The sequence below is a fragment of the Chelonia mydas genome, chromosome 1, assembly GCF_015237465.2.
Source record: "Chelonia mydas isolate rCheMyd1 chromosome 1, rCheMyd1.pri.v2, whole genome shotgun sequence".
Lineage (NCBI taxonomy): Eukaryota > Metazoa > Chordata > Testudines > Cheloniidae > Chelonia > Chelonia mydas.
Genome location: NC_057849.1, coordinates 262,428,233 through 262,451,928, shown reverse-complemented (window position 1 = coordinate 262,451,928; position 23,696 = coordinate 262,428,233). Strand labels below are relative to the sequence as shown.

At 45.0% G+C, this 23,696-nt stretch overlaps 1 protein-coding gene across 5 annotated transcripts in view; it reads left to right on the top strand.

Annotated features, from left to right (window-relative positions):
• The window catches only part of ANO4 (anoctamin 4), a 279,666-nt gene that overhangs the window by 169,758 nt on the left and 86,212 nt on the right, over positions 1-23,696 (top strand). For all 5 annotated transcript variants that reach the window (XM_043545329.1, XM_043545321.1, XM_043545320.1 and 2 more), the window contains one exon: positions 5,149-5,280. In XM_043545329.1, coding sequence (XP_043401264.1) covers positions 5,149-5,280 — 132 coding nt within the window. The remainder of the gene's footprint in view (positions 1-5,148; positions 5,281-23,696) is intronic.

The window sequence follows — 23,696 nt, the reverse complement described above, 5'->3', positions numbered from 1 at the left end:
GGTGCAGGGTTCTCCACAGCCCTCCTTTTAGGTGCTGCCTTAGCAATCCTTTATCCCATACCTATAGGGTTCTCTGCAGCCCCCCAAGGGGTTTCAGTCCTTCTGCCCTTGGTGCAGGGTATCTCACAGCCTTTCTTCTAGGAGCTGTGTCTGAATCCTGGCAAGCTCCCTGGCAACCTGCCACCATCCTTGCTCTATTATCAGAAGAAACTTCCTGTACTCCCTGCAGGTCTCCCTCATTATATGAACATCTTATAGGCGGTCCCACCTTCAAGCGGCTGTCATGTGATCCTTGGTCACATGACTCAGGTACAGGCCACAGCTTGATAGCTTAAGCCCTTACAGGCACAGCTCACACTGTGGCAGGATCCAAATGAGGGGATCCCAACATAGATCTGCACACCTCCTGTCATCCTCCATATTTCTTACCCAAAGATCATTCCTTTGGTGGGGAGGAGACCAGACAGCCCATTTTCCTCTTCCAGGAGGTTAGGGTAATAAGTATCTGTTTTGACCAAGAGGGAGTTACCGGAAATGGAGAGTCACAGGTGAGGCTGGGATAAATTTGGGAAAGGATCTGAACTTTGAAATGCTAGCTGAACTAAGTCGCTGAGCTTTAGATGGTCACCTGTAAGTCCTGCAATGTTTTTGAGAAAGTAGCTCAGGAGAGGGACATCAGTTAATTTTTCTTATGTGATTTTTCCCTGCCCTTTTTTCATTATGGTTTATATTGCTCTAAAAGGCACAGTAATCCACACATAACTAGCTAGAATGAATTATTTCTGTGTAGGTAGCTGTGTGTGCTTCTCTGTTTTCCAAATTCTATCCACTTAGGGCTCAATTCAGCAAAGCACTTAAGCACATACTTAAAGTTAATCACTTGCTTAAGTCCTTGCTGAATCAGGACCTAAGTGGACTTCTATTCTTGCATGTTCCCACATCCGAAGCTCAAGCCATAGTGAACAGTGATTCCTGGTGAAGAATCTTAGAAATTAGAAATGTGCAAAGTTCTGCTATATTATGTCATCCAGTCCATTTCCCTGCCAATGACAGATATGTCATAAAGAAGCTTTCTCTGGTCATGCTAGCAGCTAGTCTCAGCTGGAGTGTATCCATTGCATATCTTACCTCTCTACCTCTAAAAACTGTTTTAATGTTCTGTATCATTTTAAATTTTCAGTTTTCCACTGTTTCACGGTATGTCTACACTAGAGCTGGAAAATGTAAATTCCAGCATAAGTAGATATACCTGCACTAGCTGCACTAAAACCAGAAGTGTAGCTTCAGTGACGTGAGCGGCAGGATAGTCTATCCACCTCGAATATGTACCTATGGTCTTGAACGGAACCATACTCGGGATGGCTGGCCCCTTCCGCTGCTCATGCTGCCACAGCTACACTTCTGTTTTTAGCACACTAGCTCAGACCTAGTGTGGGTATGTTTGCTTGAGCAGGATTTTATACCTTCCAACTCTAGTGTAGCCATGCCCTCAGAATCTTTCCAGATCCTCGATACCCCATTTTGGGAAAGGATTATTACTATGTTGTATTCTTCTCAGTATCGCCTACTGTTCCACATGGCATGTAGTGAGAGCTACCCGGTTGATATGTGTAATGCTAATGAGCCATAGATTAGCCTCAAAGAAGCAATGAAACACAACACATTTTAACTCTTCTTGTCTGAGTGTTGAATGAAGGGCAGTGTTTGTTAGTGTCAACCCTGTGCCTCCCCCTGCTTTTTTGAGTGAGTCAGAGAGCGAGCAAGCAGCGTGAAGTAAAATCCTGCATCAGTGGCTGGTGGCCATGCTAAAGCAGCATGAAGGCATCTTCTAAGAGTCTGATCCTTTTGATTGTCAGAGGAGAGAGAGTGGCAATATATTCTAGACCTGTTGGAGCATGCATCCTCTTGAGAGCTCTGAGTCATCAGGGAAGGAATGAGTCCACTGAGCATGCCAAGGAATCGGAACCTTATGAATGACAAACCAATCAAATTCCAAACGTGCTCAGTGTGAAGTCAACATGAATAATTTATTGTAAGCCCTGTGTGTGCTGAGATAAAGCTACAGCAGACATATCTCGACTGTGCACATTGTCTTACAAGATGAATGAGGAGAGGATTGCAGATTAATGAGCTTTCTAATACTCTTGAAAATCCAGATGATTTTACTCAATTTATAAGCATGAAACTGGATGCTTGAAGACATTTGTGTTGTCCTCCTCCCACCCCACATTGTCATTAAACTAACACAAAATGTAGTAATATTGGGTCTGGTTTTCCCCTGCAGGAAAAGCTGCAGGTCAAAGGAGATTAAATCCTGTGAGGGAAAACTTCCCTGCTATCGTCTTGGGATACCCCTCTGACCTTGCAAACAATGTGCATGAAGTGCAAGGCCTTCTGTGTGGAGGCTCTGTGCTGCCACAGTAGATATAGCTCCTGCAGCTCTAACCCTATTTCTTGGCAGTGTGGTGCCAACGTACCCCCACTGGGGAGGAGGGGGTTACAGAAAAATAACACATCCCCTGAAAAATCCCTGACAAACTCCTGTTTAAGACTCAGATACTTCTCCACTTCTGTCCTGGGTCAGCAAGTAAAAATGCTGGTCACCTTAAGTAAGGGTGAGGATGGCTTGGAATAAAAGTGCTGTCCCCGCAGGCAGACCCTATTAATTTAGAAGAACAATTAATAATGATAAACTTGTCCGCTAAAACTTAGTGGGCACTAAAGCTGGGGAAGTTATTTTCAAAATCAATTCAAATATTTAATTTATCCCTTTTTCCCATTTTGAAAATTGCGTCTAAACAGACCTCAGTTTTCCCATATTGATTTGTTTGTTCAAGATTATTCAATGAATGTTTTAGATGAACATATTTCAGCCTGTGGTCAGTGCTAAATTTGTGCTGGGGCTTGCTGAGGCTGACCCCCGCCAACGCTAGGGTTGGCAGTTCATAGCCCCAGCACCTCGGGGCTCCTGGCCAGCAGCTGCCGCTTTCTGGCTGCCCAGCTCTGAAGGCAGCGCCGCTGCAAGCAGCAGCACAAAAGCAAGGGTGGCAATATCATATCATGCCACCCTTACTTCTGCACTGCTGCTGTCAGTGGTGCTGCCTTCAGAGCTTGGCACCTGGCCAGCCGCCACCAGTCTCTGCCCACCCAACTTGGCACCTCCTTTGTTACAAATTAAACACTGCCTGTGTTTTGTTCATGAACTAGTCACTGCAAGTATTGCTTTGAGTATTTGAGATTCACCATTTGAGCTGATCACATGGTATTGTTCCTGTAGCCTAATTGGATGAGTGTAGTTCTTAGGGTATGCCTATCCTGGAGCTGGAAGGTATAAATTCCAGCTCGAGCTGACATATCTATGTTATCTCTGATCAAGCTCGCACACTACAAATAGAAGCATAGCCACGGAAGTGCGAGGGGCGGTATGGGCTTGTCGCTGGAAGTCCGAGCCCATCTGAGACCAAAGGTACGTAGCTGGGTGGCTCGCCCATCCTGCTGCTCTCGCTGCTGCAGCTACACCTTTATTTATAGTGGCCAAGCTCTGTCAGAGCTAATGTAGGTGTGTCTGCTCCAGCTGGAAATGATACCTTCCAGATCCATTGTAGAATCAAGCTTTCAGTGCAAACATGCACGATTTAAGAATTTAAAATTTATATTCTGTGAATATTCTTCTATGTTCACTTAAAATTTCCTGTTCTGGCAAGCAGTCCTAATGGTAAACTCGTTCACTAGAATACTCACAGAAAGAGAACACGCAAGACACACAAACACAGGCAGAGTAAATGTGTTTAAAAATTTGATCCAGTGTTTGTGAATAATGGTTTGTAGTACTTACCTACCTTTAGAGAAGACACAAAAGTGACTCCAGTTTCAGAATTGAGGAGCCGAGGATGAAAGTTGCTATTTTTTTCTGTTCTGAATGGCAATTTGAAGTAATTTTCTCACATTCTCAACTACTTCAGTAGGAATATCTGAAACCCTTCTGACCAGAGATGACATCAGAGAAATCTCAATAACATTTGTTTGGGTTGTGGAGCTAGTTAGCTGATTTTTGATTGGAGGAGAAGAGGCAGATAAATTTCCAAACTCTGAGCTTCACCCAACAGTCACTGAAACGAATGGAAGGACTCCCGTTGACTTCGGATGGTGTTCGTTCAGGCCCTCTGCCCCTGTCTAGCAAAGACTTACCCAGTACTTAACTTTAAGTATACAAATAGTTCCATAAATAGGATTATTCACATGCTTAAAGCTAAAGCCTTTGCAGGATTGGGGCCCATGTCTTTTACATCCAGGAAGTAATAGTGCAGATGCTAAGGTGTTAAGTGCTCTTGAGAAAGCAAAACATGTTTTGCAAAGCAAATTTCTTATCTGTGTTTTCTCTGTAGCATTTTTGTTTGGAGTTGGTTTTGATTTAGAATGTTACCCCCAATCATCTATAATTCTTCTCCTTCCCTTGGTGACTGTGTGTATCTTTGAATGAGTGCATTGCAGATAAACCCAGCCTTCTTTACCTGCTTGGCCTCTGTTTGTTTTCACCTGCTGAAGTGAGATTATTAACAGCGAGAACTGGCTTTGCTGTCAGCTCTCAAACTGTGTGCTTTGAGTAGTGTGATTTGATAAAGTGTGCAGTACCTCAAGATGTTGCAGTTGAAACAAATAAATGAAGTGGTTTGTTTTGATTCCTCCTATGTGATATATGAGTCTGTGGTAAATAGCAATGAAAGTTTTTTATTTTCCTGGGGTTCTGTTGCCAAAGCTTTCTGTCCTGGTCTCTGCAATCCTAATGTTTACTTGTCCTGAGTGTAGAGTGTCAGTCAATTCCCATATATAGATTAAGCTTTCTGAAAAGCCAGGAAATGAAAGCTTAGAGAGTTGCCAAGAGTTTACTGAGCTTTGTTACGATTTGCAGAGTCATGTACTGTAAATAAGAAGACGCTGCTCTACCAAATTCTGGTTATTCATAATCTGAGTACACTTTGGCTCAAAAATGTCATATTTGGCTTCTTAGTAACCGTTAATTCTGAAGTCTCCTTATTTGTGGGGGGGGGAGTTGTAAGTAAAATCTCTCTTTGGCTGATTATAATGTAATGGATAAGCAGGCACTGCTTGTTCTCTGTCTCATTTGATTTTACCTTTTGTGTACTGCAGGATTGAGAGACAAATCAGCAGGTTTCGAGGATGGTTACCTAGAAAACCTATGAGACTGGACAAGGAGACACTGCCAGACCTGGAGGAGAATGACTGCTATACTGCCCCTTTCAGTCAGCAAAGGATCCATCAGTGAGTATTTTATGATTTAGTTTAAATGGAAGGCAAAACTATACTACCAGATTAATCCTGACAAAGCCAAAGCTCAGTATATATATTTAGGAATATATCCGTGTAGTTTCTTGCCATATCATGAGGGTCCACGCAGACCACTGAAATAGCAAGAAGTCTGTCTACGTTTTGGAGGGCTTGTCTAAACGAACACTTAGTTTGAGGCAAGCTGGGGTGTAAATCTACCCTGCATTAATGTCCTGTGCACTGCATGTCCCTGTGGTCCCTCCTATTGTTCAGTAAGGGTATGTCTGCACTGCAGTTAAACACCCGCAGCTAGCTTGTGCCAGCTGACCTGGGCTCGCAGGACTTGTGCTGCAGGGCTGTTTAATTGCAGTGTAGACTCTTGGGCTCGGCTGGAATCTGGGCTCTAGGACCCTGTGAGGTGAGAAGGTCCCAGAGCTCGGGCTGCAGCCCTAGCTGGAATGTCTACACCGCAATTAAACAGCCCCATAGTCCGGGAACTTGTAGTGTGTGGCAGCAGGGTCTACATGAACACTGCAAGCTAGTGCGGGGTAGATTTATACCCAGTTTGCTGCAAACTAAGTGTTCATGTAGACAAGCCCTGAGTGTTAACATCCAATCCAAACTCCATGGAAATCAATGGAAATATTCCCTTTGATTTCAGGTGGGCTTTCAATCAGGCCCCTATGTAAGTAACTGACTACAGTTCCCATAATAACATCTAGGGCCAGATTTATAAAGGTATTTAGGTGCCTAAAGATGCAGGTATATGCCTGGTAGGATTTACAAAAGCACTCAACTCCCATTGAAAGTCATTAGGAATTAGGCACAGACTTATTTTCTATACCTATTCAGAGAGTACCAAAAATATATCTGTTAGAGACTATAGTAACTGAGCCGGCATGGGAAACACAACAACCCTTTTCTTCTGTTTACTTAATGCCAAACAAAGGGTAAAGTGCAGCTGTGCTCTGAAAAGAGACCATGTAGATTATGGCACCTTCTTACACAGCAGATCTATGCCCTTACCTTACCTATGTCAGATCTGCTTACATCAGTGACCAAAATACATTTGTATTGCTTTTTGTTCCTGTTAGCACTGCAGAGCAAACACAGCTCTGGAAGAGAGCCGAGTTTTCTTTGTTTGTTTGTTTTCATTGTGCACCATCAAAAGAATTGTTTGCTAAATTCCAGTTTCAGGGCCAGTCAGTTCTACCTGTGCACATGTATGAAAAGCCATAGTATTGCACAGATGTCTCTTGGGGCATAGGTTGGCCTGTAGACTGATGTATAAGAAGGAAAGAAGATTTTTGTAGTATTGTTACTGATATAATACTGAGGCAGCCTGCGCTCCTTTCCCCTGTGTATGCTGTGACCTGACATGATTCTTGCACTCCCCCACTTCCTATCCTCTTTGTTGTTCCAGTTGATTCCCCCTCATTAGGCACCTTCTGAAACTGAATGAGTTGCTATTAAATATTCTGTTAGTGAAATGTGTGTTGGCTTTTTAATTGTTCTGGGAATTTCATCCCATGTAGGTGAACAGGGTTTTTTTAGGTGCTTTTAAATAATTTTCTCATTGGCTGTAGAAAACAAGGGTTGACCAATTGGAAGTGTAAAGCTGAAAGGAAGAACTTTAGTAGCGTAAATGAAAAACCAAGGAATTGTGTATACAATTGAGTAAGAGATGCCCTCAGATTAAAAATCACTTGGTGTAATAATAGAAAGTGCTTCTCACAATATGCTGTATTTGGAGATTTTCCTGGATTTAGGTCTAGTCTACCTGGGGAAATGTATTGGAATAATTATGCCAGTATAAGTGTCCACATGGGGAGTTATAGTGGTGTAACTAGAGGGCTATAATTATACTGGTATAATTATGCCAGAAAAATTTCCCCAGGTAGACAAACCCTTACTTAGCTCACACATATATAGCTATGCACTGGCCAATACTTCCAGCCCATGATCTAGCAGTGCACTTTCCTGTGTTTGCATTGGCGACGTGTTGTTTGGCAATGCGTTGGAGCCTCTCACAGCACTGACCAGCTGCACTGGAGGCTGGAGATGTGTGAAAGTATGGAGGTGAAATTGATACACTGGATAAAGAGAAGAATGTGTCAGATTCCAGGCTGTTTTGAAACCTCACCTTTCTACCTTAAGGACCATTCACTGATGTTGTACCTACGGGGTTGCACTCCTTACTGAGAGCTGTCCCAGCACTAGCTGGCTTACAGGCTAGGAAGTATTTTGTTTAGCATAGTGCTAAGGCTTCTCTGGGTATCATTATGGTAGCACCTAGGATTTGTCGGGAACCATAAGGGCAAAGAAGACCCAGCTCCAGAGAACTTACGTTCTAGGTGTCAGTCTAGGATTGCCAGGTGTCCAGTTTTCAACCGGAATGCCTGGTCGAAAAGGGATCCTGGCGGCTCAGGTCAGCACCGCTGACCAGACCATTAACAATCCGGTCAGCGGCGTAGCGGTGATAAGGCAGGCTCCCTGCTTGCCCTGATTCTGAGCAGCTCCTGGAAGCAGCAGCATGTCCTCCCTCCGTCTCTTACACATAGGGGCAGCCAGGGGGCTCTGCACACTGCCCCCACCCCAAGCACCATCTTTGCAGCTCCCATTGGCTAGGAACCGCGGCCAATGGGAGCTGCAGGGATGGCGCCTGCAGACAGGGCAGTGCACAGAGCCACCTGGCTGCGCCTATGCATAGGAGCTGGAGGTAAGCTGCTTGAGGTAAGCGCCGCCTGGACCCTGCACCCCTGAACCCTTCCCACACCCCAACCCCCTGCCCCAGCCCTGATCCCCCTCCCGCCATCCAAACCCCTCGATCCTGGCCCGGAGCACCCTCCAAACCCCTCGTCCCCAGCCCCACCCCAGAACCCGCACCCCCAGCCGGAGCCCTCACCCCCCGCCCCCGATGTCACAACCCCCTGCCCCAACCCTGATCCCCCTCCCATCCTCTGAACCCCTCATTCCCAGCCCAGAGCACCTGCACCCTCAGCCGGAGCCCTCAGCCCCCCACATGCCCCAACCCTCTGCCCCAGCCCTGATCCCCCTCCCGCCATCCAAACCCCTCGATCCTGGCCCGGAGCACCCTCCAAACCCCTCGTCCCCAGCCCCACCCCAGAACCCGCACCCCCAGCCGGAGCCCTCACCCCCCGCCCCCGATGTCACAACCCCCTGCCCCAACCCTGATCCCCCTCCCATCCTCTGAACCCCTCATTCCCAGCCCAGAGCACCTGCACCCTCAGCCGGAGCCCTCAGCCCCCCACATGCCCCAACCCTCTGCCCCAGCCCTGATCCCCCTCCCGCCATCCAAACCCCTCGATCCTGGCCCGGAGCACCCTCCAAACCCCTCATCCCCAGCCCCACCCCAGAACCCGCACCCCCAGCCGGAGCCCTCACCCCCCACCCCCGATGTCACAACCCCCTGCCCCAACCCTGATCCCCCTCCCATCCTCTGAACCCCTCATTCCCAGCCCAGAGCACCTGCACCCTCAGCCGGAGCCCTCAGCCCCCCACATGCCCCAACCCTCTGCCCCAGCCCTGATCCCCCTTCTGCCCTCCAAACCCCTCGGTCCCAGCCTGGAACCCCCTCCCACACCCTGAACCCCTCATTTCTGGCCCCACCCTGGAACCCACACCCCAACCCCCTGCCTCAGCCCAGACCCCCTTCTATAGTCTGAACCCCTCGGCTCCACCCCGGAGCCCCCTCCTGTACCCCAGTCTCTCATCCCTGGCTCCACCCTGCAGCCCCAGCCAGAGCCCTCACCCCCTCTTGCATTCCAAACCACTGCCTCAGCTTGGAGCCTCCTCCCTTACCCTGAACTCCTCATTGCTGGCCTGACTCCGAAGTCCTCACCCCCTCCCACACCCCAACCCCCTGAGTTGGCCCAGTGAAAATGAGAGAGTGAGCGAGGGTGGGGAGAGTGAGCAATAGAGGGAGGGGGGATGGAGTGAGCAGGGGGCGGAGTCTCAGAGAAGGGGCGGGGCAAGGTTGTTCATTTTGTGCAAGCACAAAGTTGGCAACCCTGTGTCAGCTGGAATGCAAGCATGCACAGAAGAACAAAACAGACAAATGGGCTGGGAGTGGGAGGTAACAATAAAACAGAGTTTAGCAAAAAAGTGGAAGTCTTAGCTCACCACTTGCCTAACTAAGACTTCTGCTGTTCCGCTAAACCCTGTTTTATTGCTGTGTCATCCTCCCAACCCATCCCAGCCTATTGCTCTATTTCATTTACCTGCTAAGTCTTGTGTGGCACCTAAACTGTACATTTTCTGGGGCAGGGAGCTCATTGGTGATGCCCAAGAGATAAAAATATTACTTTGTTTACTTTTGGCTGGTTTACTTATCTGCCAAGTCCTGAGTTCCAGAATCTGTGATGTCAATGCTAAAGCTGATGACATAATTAACATCTAAAGCAGTGTAAACAGTGAAGCGAATGTACTAGTACAGGGATCGGCAATCTTTGGCTCTCGGCCCACCAGGGAAAGCTGCTGGTGGGCCAGGATGGTTTTTTTAGCTGCAGCGTCTGCAGGTCCAGCCGATCGCAGCTCCCACTGGCCGCGGTTCACGGTTGCAAGCCAATGGGGGCTGTGGGTAAGGCGGCCAGCACATCCCTCAGCCTGCACCGCTTCCTGCAGCCCCCATTGGCTTGGGACGGTGTGATCAGCCAAACCTGCAGACACTGCAGGTAAACAAACCGTCCCGGCCAGCCAGCGGCTTTCCCTGGTGAGCTGTGTGCCGAAGGTTGCCAATCCCTGTACTAGTAGCTCTTGACATTGAGGTCATTGGCGTCATCAGCTGCTGCAGGAGAGACATGGAACCCTGAACTCATATCTTCAGTTAAAAAGATGTACAGTTTCCTTGTAAAATGCATTAGTTTATATTTTTTTAGTGGACACGTTCTGTATTTAGAATATCTAGCATTTTTTTAAAGAAGCATTTCAGTTCACTTTTAAACTATGTAGATCATTACCCACCTTTCACAGGAAACTCAATCCAAAAGTTACACAATTTCAAATTTGAGCACTAGAACTACAATTGTTGGTGTACTTTACCCATAAACCACTTCCTTAGTTTTAGTTTGCTTGAGTCAAATGACTCCTTAAATTAATTATGTAGTATACTAGAGCAATTTACCCAGGGGCCAGGTGGATTCTCCATCACTGACCATTTTTAAATTGAGATCGGATGTTTTTCTAAAAGCTGTGTTCTGGAAAGTATTTGGAGGAAGTTCTATGGACTGTGTTATAGAGGAGGTCAGACTAGACGATCATAATGGTCCCGTCTGGCCTTGGAATCTATGAATCCATGAATATTTACTGTTTAGCTGAGAAGGGAGGAGCAAAATAGATATGGGGAGTTGAGGGGCAAAATTAATTGCTGGTCAGGGGGACTGGCAGATTTGGGGGTAAACACCTTTAAATCCTGCCTGGCCAGAGGAAAAACCCTTTCACCTGTAAAGGGTTAAGAAGCTAAGATAACCTCGCTGGCACCTGACCAAAATGACCAATGAGGAGACAAGATACTTTCAAAGCTGGAGGGGGAGGGGGAAACAAAGGGTCCTCTCTGTCTGTGTGATGCTTTTGCCAGGACCAGAGCAGGAATGCAGGTAAGAACTCCTGTAAAGAGTTAGTAAGCAATCTAGTTAGATATGCGTTAGATTCTGTTTTGTTTAAATGGCTGATAAAATAAGCTGTGCTGAATGGAATGTATATTCCTGTTTTTGTGTCTTTTTGTAACTTAAGGTTTTGCCTAGAGGGATTCTCTATGTTTTGAATCTGACTACTCTGTAAGGTATTTCCCTTCCTGATTTTACAGAGGTTTTTCTTTTACTTTTTCTTTAATTAAAATTCTCTTTTAAGAACCTGATTGCTTTTTCATTGTTCTTAAGATCCAAGGGTTTGGGTCTGTGTTCACCTATGCAAATTGGTGAGGATTTTTATCAAGCCTTCCCCAGGAAAGGGGGTGTAGTGATTGGGGGGGATATTTTTGCGGGGGGAGACGTTTCCAAGTGGGCACTTCCACTGTTGTTTTTGTTAGACACTTTGGTGGTTGCAGCATAAAAGTTCAAGGACAAAAGGTAAAAGTTTGTACCTTGGGGAAGTTTTAACCGAAGTTGGTAAGAATAAGCTTAGGGGGTCTTTCATGCAGGTCCCCACATCTTTACCCTAGAGTTCAGAGTGGGGAAGGAACCTTGACAGGGGATGATAGACATCCCCCCACACATGTTTTTTTCAGACCACTTTAAGCACTATGTGTAACTCCATTGACTTCGAGAGCTACTCCTGTTTATACCATTGTGAGAACAGAATCAGGAGATTTGTTCTGTTGGCTTTCTTTAGATGTTCATTATAAATTTCACCAGAAAAAAAAGCATTCATGAAGTATCAGGGATTGGTCAATAAGAGAATTAATTATTTCTCTTTCATCTCGAAATACTATTATGTGTAGTGGTCTCATGCCTAACTCTTCATAGTAATTCTTCAATATATATACAACATTGATAATTCTGCGGTCAGCAATGGCTTGTCCTAGGAAGCAGACCAAAGCTGAATGAACATTCAACCAGAATATTGTGTGGCACGCTAATAAACATACGCTTCCATATCAGATTGGCAGAGCTTCAGCTGTCAGTGTTATCAGCCTTTCACCCCTAAATCTGTCATCAGTTTTTTTTAATGAAAGAGAAAAAGTTACAAGTTAAAGTGAATTTAACATGCAGGTTTCAAACCTGGCAGGTCCTCAAGTGCCATTTTGGGAACAGAGAAATGAGCATTTATTGATGTATTGGGGAGCGAGGAATGGAAAGCTATCCTCTTAGAAATGTTATGGTAACTTAGCTATTTGTTTTTCAGTGCTAAGGTGTGCCGGATGAATTTTCACACTGTGTCTAGCTGAGTCAACTCAAGTAAATTTGCTAAAGTACTTATACAAAACCATATGTTCATCAGGGACAAATTCTGCCCTCACAAGTGAATGGGCTCTCCCATTATTTTCAATGGGAGTTGTATGTGCCCCCACGGGTAATATTTGACCAACTTGTTTCTGCTTGTAGGTGGTTTTAGTTGGTGGCAGAGGGAAAGGTTCGCTGAGTGTTCAAAATGGGTGAAATTCACTCCACTTGCAAAAAGCCAGGTGCAGGTGCCACTTCAGCCTATGGCTTGGAATAGCAGCCATATCTCCTCCACTCCTGTTGCATAGTGTACTGGTACAGAACTGCGGCCACCACTACCCTCCCTCCCCTCCCCAGACCAATAGTAACATTGACTTGCCATGCCAACCTTGCAGTGGGGAAAGGCTCTGGCAGCTCCCTGCTGCTTAGAGCCTTTCTCCACTGCAGGGAACAACTCCACCAGCTCCCCACTGGTGGCGCCCTCCCCCCACCACAGGAAAAACTCTGGCAGTAGGGAAAGGCTCCTCCAGCTCCCCACTGCTGAAGCACTTCCCCCACTGTAGGGAAAGTGGTGAGCAGCTGAGAGCTGCTGAACGCTTTCACCTTCCATTGCTGCTGAAACCTTTCCCCACTCCCTCCCCCCACCATAGGCTTTCACTGACATATGTAGCTACACACCACGGCGTGTTTGCAGCCTGATTTTCTCTGTGCTGTGTCGCTACACATACCCTACAAGCTGCCGCCAGGGGTGTGTGGTGTAGACGTAGCCTAAGCATCCCTTCCAATGATTCAAGGTGTCTTTGTTCAACTGATTCCTTACCCAACATGAGCTCCAGTGCAACAGTGTGGCTAGCTAGACTAACACAAACCTTGGATGTATAAACAAGGGAATATCAAATAGGTGTGAAGAGGTCATATTATCTGTTTGTGGCTGGGCTGTCACAGGGCATCACTGGCTGTTTAAGAGGGAAGAGGCCAGTGTATCTGTGACTGGTCAGTTGACCCCCAGTTAAGCTTAAAAGAGGCCACCTGAAAGGAGGAGGTGCCTGAAGGAAGATAGAAGGGGGCAGGCGAGAGCTGCCTGAGAGGAGGCTGAAATAGTCAGGACAGGCAGGTAAGAGCTGCCTGGGAGCAGAGAAGAGATGGATGGAGCAGCAGCGAGTTGCCCACGGAAAAGAGCTGCAGGAAACCAGCAGGAGAGCAGTAACTGTGAGCTGCTGGAGATGAGTGCTGAGAAGGGGGACGTGGATCAGCATTCACATCGCATTCCCTGTCAGTAACCGGCCCACGCTGGGGAAGCGAATGATCCAACCAGCGGATCAAATTTGGTGATGAATCCTGGTCACATGCCACCTGCAGCACCTTGCGCATATGCTAAGAAGAAGTGCTGAAGAAAACTGTTGGGAGGACTATCTAAGCTAGAGAACGCTGCCAAGCTGCAGAACGGCTCATGCACAGTGGCCCCGATGAATGAGGGGAAGAACCAGTGTGTGGTCGCTGTAGGCAGGCCCCAGAAGCAAGGGCTTGACTCTGGAGAGAAGTCCCAAGGAGCATGGGGATTCAAAGGCAAGGAGGTCTTGGGAGTGTAACACACTGCAGGGAGCCCTCTGGCAGAAGACCTGAATGGAGGACTGTGGGAGGAGCCCCAGGACAAAGGGTTGGTCCTGGAGGGAGGTTCCTCTAAGCAGGGGTAGGACTCACAGGCAAAGAGGCCTGGGGGAGTGTAACGCTGCAGAGACCCCTCTCGTGGGAGGCATGTCTTGGGGCTACAGACGAAGACCCATGAGAGAGAAGCAGGTCTTGGAACTCTAGGTAGGAGGCCTGAAGAGTGGGGGCCCTGGGACAGAGTAGTAAATGACTCTCAGGTGATTGACCTGGGAATGAAAGGCGATTGAAGAGCTGCTGCATTGTAAACTTGTTTTACTTTGTGGTTTTGACAGGAACTGTTGTCACTATGATGGAGCTGCAGGGTGTGGCACTTGTATGAATAAAAGGGTTTGAATTTGCCACTGGGAGAAACAATATTCCTTTGGGTGGGCCATATAAAGGGGAAACTGAGGCAGATGTATGTGTGTCATGTCATGGCATGGCCAGCTGCAGGAGGGTGCCCAAGCAGGGGTCACTCAGTGATGGGCACTGAAGAGACCACTAATGGAATACTATGTCCAGTTTTGTTTAAAAGGATGTTGAAAAATTGGAGAAGGATTCAGAAAAGAGCTACAAAAATGATTTAAGGTCTGGGAAACCACTCTTAACAGTGAGCAACTTAAAGAGCTTAATATATTTAGCTTATTGAAGAAGGGTTAAGAGGCAACTAGTTCATGGTCTAAAAGTACCTACACAGGGAGAAGATAGCTAATACTTCAGCACTCTTTAATCTAGCAGACTGAGAAATAATAAAATGCAATGGCTAGAAGTTGATTACAAAAATTCAACTGGAAAAAAGGTGAATGTTTTTGTAATCATCAGAGCAAGGGATGTGATAGATTCTTCATCACTTGAACCTAAAATTGTTGGTCTCAATACAGGAATTACTAGGGAGGTTCTATGACCTTTGTAACGCAAGCGGTCAGACCAGATGATGATAATGGTCCCTCCATCCTTAAAAGAAATGGGCTGGTGTAAATCAGTGTTGCTCCAAGAATCTGGCCTTACGAATCCCTGAATCAACACTAGATGGCAATGCAACAAAACGCTTATAAATCCTGTCTCAGAAAATATAAATACACAACAATTGCATTTTGAAATGAGAATTTCACTTAATTATCGTGCTCACTGGTCACACTCACTGTAGTTAAGGTTGTAGAACAGTTATCTGATCAGCCTGATTTTATATGCTTATAACTTTCTGAAATATTTATCTTTTTGAGCTGAAATTTTTCATACTTAATTTCTGCCTGAAAGCGGTTTTGTTATTTTCTTTCTTTCTTCTTGCTTCAAGTTCCCTTTGGCTGTGTTTGAGTTCATCAAGGGTGGAGAAACAAATCAACATTTTCCTATTTTTTAAATTCTAGTTACACTTTTCATATGCAGGTCTGCAGCAAAAATATGGCTAAAGTTTGAAGCTTGAAACTTGGTGTGGACATAGTCTTCATTGGTGATGGGTTCACCAAGTGACAGGCATTTTAGAAATGCCTGGATGGATAGATTATTTCTGCCACAGTTCAGGGCAACGACACCTGTATTTTTCCTCAGTGGTACAGTAAGGGCACCCACATTTGGCTTCCAGCTCCTCACCTGTTGCCTCTCTTGGGTAGAGAGATGCATGTCTTTAATTTCTGACTGGAGCATTCGCAGGCTGAAAAGTTCCCTTGTCTTCACTGTGTAATTCCCAGCACAGACAGGTTGTCTTAAAACACCTGATTGCTTTCTCTTCAGAGACAGATAACAATGTAATTGCTACAGATATAAGTTACCACCCAATTCTTTTTAAGCAAGCCTACTTTATTCTTAAGGTACAAAGAATTAAGGAGAAAACATTAAAAACAATAAAAGAACCTATGCGCATGCTAATAAGTTTACCAGAGTTCATCCCAACTCTTACATGGACTCTGGCAAGTGGCATCTTTTAATACCCCACTGTAGGGGCATCTTTGTGGTTGCAAGTTTATCAGAGCTTCAGCTCAGAACAAGCTTCAAAGGGTTGGTAATGAAGGAAGTACATTAGCATCTCCCCTCCCTACTAGAGAAGCAGTAGCGTCGTGGGGCGGGGAAGCAGCCGCTCCACCTCTGAGCACAAGCGGTGCCTTTTTAATTTATAGGCGCCTTTTTTAATTTTTACTCCCCCGGTTGCGCCCTGGGTCTTCGGTGGCACAGGCCTTCACCTGCTCCAGCTCGGCGGGGGCCTTCATGCGCTCCAGGTCTTCAGCGACATTTCGGCGGCGGGGGCCTTCAGTGCCGCCGAGGACCCAGAGCTCTGCCCGGTGAATACAAGCGGGTGGCAGCTTTTTTTCTGTCAGCTGCCCCTGTTGGCTTCACCTAGCTATGCCACTGTAGCGAAGGTACATACAGTGCCCCAACAACACATACACTATTGCATTTTTAATACAATATACCCCAAAGGTGTTAACCCTAATTCAGTATGGCTTAATTTAACTCAGTAAAGTTATCTTAATTCCATAAGGTTTGTTCAGACTATTACAAGATATTGACAGTCTATCACAATGTTTTGCTTTGTTTGGGGAGAAAAATACTTAAAATACTCCTATGCCAAGATATTAGCAGATTGTAAGCAAGGCCTTTCCCCTTCTGAACGTCACAGCACACTCTTCCTTGCCAGCCAGAGTAAAGGGCCAGGCTGAGAGACGAATGTATGAGAGAGGCTTTAAATACACACTGCTAAATCCACAAAAACCTGACAACAGCGACAGGAGAAAAGAGCAGATCTCAAGATTTTTAAGGTGTGACTACAATTTTTGCAGTGTAGCCTAAGCTTTTATTGTGAAGGCATATCTCACGGTGTGCATCATAAAACTGTCAATAGTGAAAGCATTCAAACCTCCTCCTCCTTTCCAAGTAGCAATAATGGGGAAGGGGGAGTCTCCGTACTAAAGGGAAATTGTTCTATTCAGGCAAGGTTTTTTAGAAGTCTGGGAAGGAAAAGGGGAAAGATAGAAAATAATAATCTGGCCACTAGGTGTCCCTGTCCTTCAGAGGTTTTGGTTCATAAAGGGTCTTTTTGTGCAGGCAATAATTTTTCTGAAGACTGTCGGCTATGGGAATGTTCACTACACAAGATCTGAAATAATTTTTCGTTCAGAGATCACAGTAATTCATTGTTATTACATTAGATCTTAGCTATATTTTTAAATGCGTTGCTGCTCAGCTGGGAATGGAAACTATATTAATTAGCTGTGAATTTCTAACACTCTACCTTCTGGTTAGGAAAAATCTCTATGCAGCAATTTTGAGCATTTGAGCTGTGTGTCAGGATTTGTTTTTTCCTTTCCCCTTCTTTCAAAGAAAAATATGGAAACAATTCAACTTCTCATTAGAGATTTATCTACCATATAATTGGATAAAACACTAAAAATAGTAAATGGAAAATAGTTCCATGTGCAATCATACCACCTCAGGCTGAGGAGGGCTGTGCTGGAACAATATGTAGATAGCTTAAAATGTTGTAGTTGTTTGCAGTGTGTTGTAGCTGTAGAGGTGCTAGGATATGAGAGAGACAAGGTAGGCGAGGTAATATCTCTCTTATTGGACCAACTTCTTTTAGTGGAAGAGACAAGTTTTCAAACTTCACAAAGCTCTTTTTTAGGTCTGGAGAAGGTAACCAGATTGTCTAAGCTAAACACAAGTTGGGACAGATTGTTGAGCATAAGGGGTTCACACTTGCTGTAGGAGGCCACTTAAAATGAAGTGTGTAATTAAGGATTATTAGGCAGCGGGGTGTGTACAAACTGTTGTAATGAGCCATGAAACCAGTGTCTCTGGTAAGTCCATGTTTTTCAGTGTCTAGAACAGTTATGAACTTAAGTTCCCAGGCTCATCTTTTGAAGGTGTTGTGCAGGTTTACTTTGAGGACTGACGGGTCAAATGTGGAGTGATTGCTTTGTGAAAAGTGTTCACTAACACATGATATGGTATTTCTGTCTGTCATCATTTTGCTGTGCAAGTTCATTCAAGAGTGTAGTGATTGTCTGGCTTCACCCACATAGTTGTTGTGGGTCATTTGATGCACTGGTTGAGGTACACCATGTTTTAATGGGCATGCATAGTGCCCGTGGGTCTTGAAAGATGTGTTGGGGGAGGTATTGATCATCATAGCAGTAGAAATATATCTGCAGGTTTTGCATGTGTTGTTCTGGCGGTGTCTGATGCCACTTGGAGCTGGTGTGTCCTGGTCTGTGGGGAGCTTGTTTCTGATGATAAGCTTGGTGAGGTTGAGAGGTTGTTTGAAGGCCAGATGTGGGGGTTCAGAAAAGATTTCTCTCAGGACGTGGTCCCCATCAAGTATGGGTTGTAACTGTTTGATGACACCCCATACAGGTTCCAGTGTGAAGTGATACGTGACAACTAGTTGTGTGTGGTCAGTGGGGAGATTTTTTCTGTATTGAAGCAGGTTCTCCCAGGGTATTTGGGTGGCCCATTCCATGATGTGATCCACTTCTCAGTTGGAATGTCCTTATTTACTGAAGCTGTGTAGGTGTGTATCCCGGACTTTGTCTTCAGAGCAAATTCTGTGATATCTGAGTGCCTGGCAGTAGATAACAGATTTCTTGGGGTGGCTGGGGTGGCTACTGGATCTGTAAAGGAAAGTTTCTTGATCATGAGGTTTCTTTTATATAGTTGTTTGTAGGGATCCATTGTTGATGCTGATCATGATGTCAGGGAAATTGATGCTGGTGTGGGAGTGTTCTAAAGAGAGTTTGATAGATGGGTGGTGGTTGTTGAAGTTGTGGTGGAATTCTGACCGAGTATAGGTCATCTGTCCAGAGGATGAAAATATCATCTCTATATCTCAGGTATATATCATTGGTTTCATGATGTATTTTTCCAGAAATTTGTCCTTGAAGAGGTTTGCATATTGGGGAGCCATCACAGTACCTATCGCTGTTCCCGTGGTTTGGACAAAGTGTTTGTTGTTAAATATGACTGTTGGCGGGGATGATATAGTTGTGGGTGGTTTCATCTTAGTTGTGAAAGAATTCCTTGAGGTGAAGGTGGTAGAAGAATTATTTTAAGTTCTCCATGTGTTAGTATGGTATCGGGTTCTGAGGTTGAGCAGAAGTTCAGTCCCTGGAAGAATACAAATATTTTAGGTCTGGTTAGGGGTAGTCTTGATAGATTGATGATGTTGGGATGTCATGTAGTGTCCATGTGGTGGTCGCTAGTGTCATGGTTTCGCCTAGAGATGGTGTTCTGTTGGCTGTGGAGTAGTTGTAGTTGGTTCCATTTTTTATTTTTATGTCTGATGACTGTCAGCAAGTTTTTTTTTTATAGTTGGTTTAGGTTTCTTGCACGATCTCCAGGTAGATTTCCTGATTTATTTATTTTTCTTCCAGTGTGTGGGAGAATGTGATGTTTTCTTGTTTGAGGTGGTCCCTTCTGGAGTATGTTAGGAGCAGGAGCTTGTCAGTTTTTCTGAGTTCCTTCTGCAAAGCTGTTCAGCATATTAGAGTAGTATGTAGTGGTCAGCGGGTTCTAATGGGGAGTCCTCTGGGGGTGACGTTTTGTTGCTTGCATGTGATCGGGAAGTAGATGTCACTGTTCAGTCTGGCTTCCTCTTTCTTCATGTTGTGAAGTTTCCATTTTAAACAGCAATATTCAATATCTTCCATAATTGTTAGCAGTGTTGTTGTAGCCATGTTGGTCCCGGGATATATGAGAGACAAGGTAGGCAAGGTAATATCTTTTATTGGACCAACTTCTGTTGGGATAAGGGATGAGCTTTTGAGCTTTACAGAGCTCTTCTTCAGGTCTGGTGAAGGTAACCAGTGTCTAAGCTAAATTTGAGTTGTGACAGATTGTTAAGCATAAGGGATTCACATGTGCTGTGGAAGACCGTTTGTTGTAACTTGTAGATACTTATTTAAATAAGCATACTTATGTATCCCTGAGTTCAAAGGACTTATTTTCATTTCCACTAAGTTCCCTTGAGGTACATAAGAATCCAGCCCCACGTCTTTGTCAAACTTCCAGAGTCTCTCCCTCTCTCTGGGTGCAAGCTGAACCCAGGGTTGTGAGTTCAATTCTTGAGGGGGCCATTTAGGGATCTGGGCCAAAAATTGGGGATTAGTCCTGCTTTGAGCAGCGGGTTAGACTAGATGACCTCCTGAGGTCCCTTCTAACCCTGATATTCTATAAACATGTTTCTATAATCCAACTCCTTTTGAATCTATGGGACTTTTTCCACTGACTGCAGTTGGGCACTGGATTGGGCCATCTAGTGCCTCTACAGTACATTGCATTACAGTGCCTCTGAGAGGTGGAGTCACTTCTCTCTCTGTCAGCATCACTGTTGAGTCTGTTATAGTTTAGCTTATTTTGCTGTTTTGAAGAGACCATCCCACATGGCCATTCCTGTCACAAAGTCATCTTTTGTATCAGCCTATATTTCCAATCCAGTAAAGCATTTCATTACATGGCTAGGATTAAGCTGAATAGGGATAGCTGCTGAATTGGGGCCATAGGCAATATTTAGTTAAATTTAATGTCTTTAATTCATCTTAGTATTCTTATTTCTTTTTATATACCTCCTAGAACATACATGCAGAATAGTATTAGTATTTGTGTTCGTATTATTTGTCTTTATGGTATTGTTAACTGTGTTCTGGACCCCCCTCAGCAATTTTGAAATATGGATCCAGTCAAAGATTCCTTGCTAACATCACAAGTGTGGATAGTGTGGTGTATTTCTCTTTCTTTTATTCTCTCCCCCACCCCCCAATTATTTTTTAATCTCTTGTTGTCTCCTATTTAACCAAAAGGTTTGCATGATGGTAAGTCATAGCCTAGGCTCCACCCTCAGCTTTAACTCATGCCAAAGTGCAAATTGCCTTGTCTTGACTAGACTTTTACTAGGTTTTAGTTAGATTGAGCTGGCTTTCATGATCAAACGTCACTCCTTTAAAACTTAGTCAACACAAAGCCTGTTGGAACCTATCTAGCCTAGAGAAGAAGATGGTGGTGTTACTTTGTTTTTTAACTGAGTTAGCAATCTTGAAGTAGCTAACCCCTTTTGAAACATCACTTGAGCTGCCTCCTAGCTCAACCCCTACCAGCTAATACAACTGTAAAGGTGTTCAGCTCCATCTAGGCTGTTAAGTGGTGTTTCAAAGCTCATGTCTGAATATTTTCAGTGTAACTCTTAGTTATGTATCTAGCATCAGGATACGACCGTGCTGGACACATTAGTAATGGAAATGCGTGTGACAACCCAGGCAGAAAAGGTTTTGGAAGAAGACCTCTGATTATTTTGATTGGGAGACTGTTACAGGCATTAAGGGTCAGCATGGAAGAATACACAGAGTGAAGATTAAGCACAGTCGGCAAAAAGGCAATTAGGAGTAATGTTTGGGCATGGTGAACGGGCAGGATTGGATAAGTGATTGGGCCCAAGACTATAGGCATGCACCCTTGTTGGGTGGGTTTTGAAATGATGAGTTTCAGAGCCTTTATAATTTATCTGTGCTTACTCTTCGCCTTCTCTTGTCAGATCTCCCCTCCCCTCAAGAGGCTTGCTATGTCATCTCTGGCTGGATGACAGTTGTCTGGTGTTTGCATATCATATACGAGAGCTGGTTGCCACAAGACATCAGTACTAATGCCTCACTTGCCAGCAGAAGCCGTAATTGAATGTGGTTTCACAAAATTGCTATGACAAGTTCCTTGCCCTTCTCTGAGCAGTTGGCAATCTGTAGTTACACCTACTGAGCCCTTTGTATGTGATGACAGGGCACTTTCTCACCGTAGCGTTCAAATTGTGTTAAACTTTAATCATGCAGGATTATGTCCCTCTCTTTGTCTTGACATCTCTCTTATGCCATACGGATAGATCAGGGCATTTGGCTTTAAAATCCCTCACGTTGTCTTGTGTTTATGCAGCCATCATTTATTCCTCTTTGATTTTTGTAAAGTTGGTCATATTTTTCCCTATGATGTTCCTGTTCAAAATCTTTGTGCACCCAAAACTGTAAACACTGCTTAATCATTTCATTGAATCCTTTCCAATTCTTGTGGTTTTATAAGCTGAAAAACTGTGCAGAAGCAGCAGATTTCACTAAAAACTGATAAACCACATCTCTGGTGAACGTTCCTGGGAAAACCAATTTAAATTTACAAGGCGCGGGTGGCGGGGGGAGACCTTATTACTTTCAAGAAGACGCACTGCTGTGGCTTGACACTTTGCAGTGATGTGCCTGCTTGGAAATAGGCAAAGAAACTAACACATGCCCAAAAAACCCCAACCCCTTGCTACCCACAGCTGGGAGTTGTCAAAGGGAACATTTTTTTTTAGATAAATGTATAAGGCCTCTGGTATTTCATACTTTGCACACAATGGAAATGCACAGACAGGAGCAATGATATACCTGCTTCAAAATGGCAAAATATGGTGCATATTGCGATTCTCACTTTATACTTGCAGGACTATGTTGCTTATGATGATAGTATTTCTGCCTCTGCTGGTCCAGTAGTAAGGGCTGCTGTTGCCCCACCCCAAAAATAAATGATAGTAACTAGTTAGTAGGGGTATATTTTCAGGAACAGTGGAGGGAAGGCCCTTTCCCCGTAATAAGGGAAAGCTTGTTCCCTTAATATACAGCTTTCTTAGTTACAAGGATTACTAGCTCACAGTCTAAGAGCTGAATGTCTGCAGCTTCCGTTGCTTTTAATGGAAGTTGTGGATGCTCAGCATCTCTTAGGTTCAAGCCATCTGACTAGAGCTGCTAGTCCTTGACTACTAATGGAATGTGTTTAGATTCCACTCTGGTTAGCATCATTGGTTTGACTTGAATACCTAATGTTTGGGGTGCCCTGCCAAAGAAAAGCTGGTAAATGCAGGAACGTTAGTGTTTAAATTGTTTGTCTCTTTGGTTAATAGAAAATATCTGGTTCTTTGTTTCCCTCAGATAAGTTCAAAAATAAATTAAAGAAAAAAGGAACAAAATCTGCCCCCAGGTACCTGCACAGAACTTCCATTGAGTGAGAGTTAAATACACTCATCTGAGAGCAGAATTTGGCCCCAAAGTGTTTGCACAGTGAAAGTTTACAACCTGAAAAGTTCCCAAAACAGAATGTATCAAAAGGAATTAATTGGGTGCTTTGCTCCTGTTGCCTTTGCATTAGTTTGAGACCATTCTTTAGATGACAGTTGGCTTTACTGCCTTTATTCTGCCTTGTTAGCTGTGGCAAGATAGTTTGATATCTCCAGTTCTGAGCCTAATTAAGAAAGCTACCAATTTCATTTCAGAGCAATTAACCTACTTTTGTGCCATATACTGTAACAAATACAAGAGCAATATGTTTCAGCTGTATGACATTTTCCAAAATGGGCTTTAATTAAGGACTGGTATCTTTGCTCATCTGGGTAGTCTCATTAACCTCAGTTGGAGTCTGCATATGAGCAAGGACTACACACAGGGTCTGGGTTGTAGGATCAGGCTAATGGATTTAAACTCTGTGGGCATGGACGGCGGGTATAAGAGCCAAGGGGAGGCTAAGTCTCCCCAAACAGGATGTGATGCACCTCCCTTTGGAGGTGTGCCAGGCTGCTGCCTTTGGAGCACTGCCGCCAAAAGGGCACCCAAGATATGGCCCCACCACACTCCACTCAAGGCCCTGCTCCCACTCATCCTTTTCCCCCGTGACGCCGCCCATGCTGCTCCTCTTCCCATCCCCCCCTCCACTTCTTCCCCAGAAGCCCCCTTCCAACACCTTTCCTGATGGCCCCCCCCCCGACCTGCTGGGGGCAGAGAGGCACAAGTGGCAGGCAGGGGAGCCTCAGGGGAGGAGTCCAAGCAGTGCAAGTAGCAGGAGGGGGACCTCAGAGGAGGGGGCCAAGCA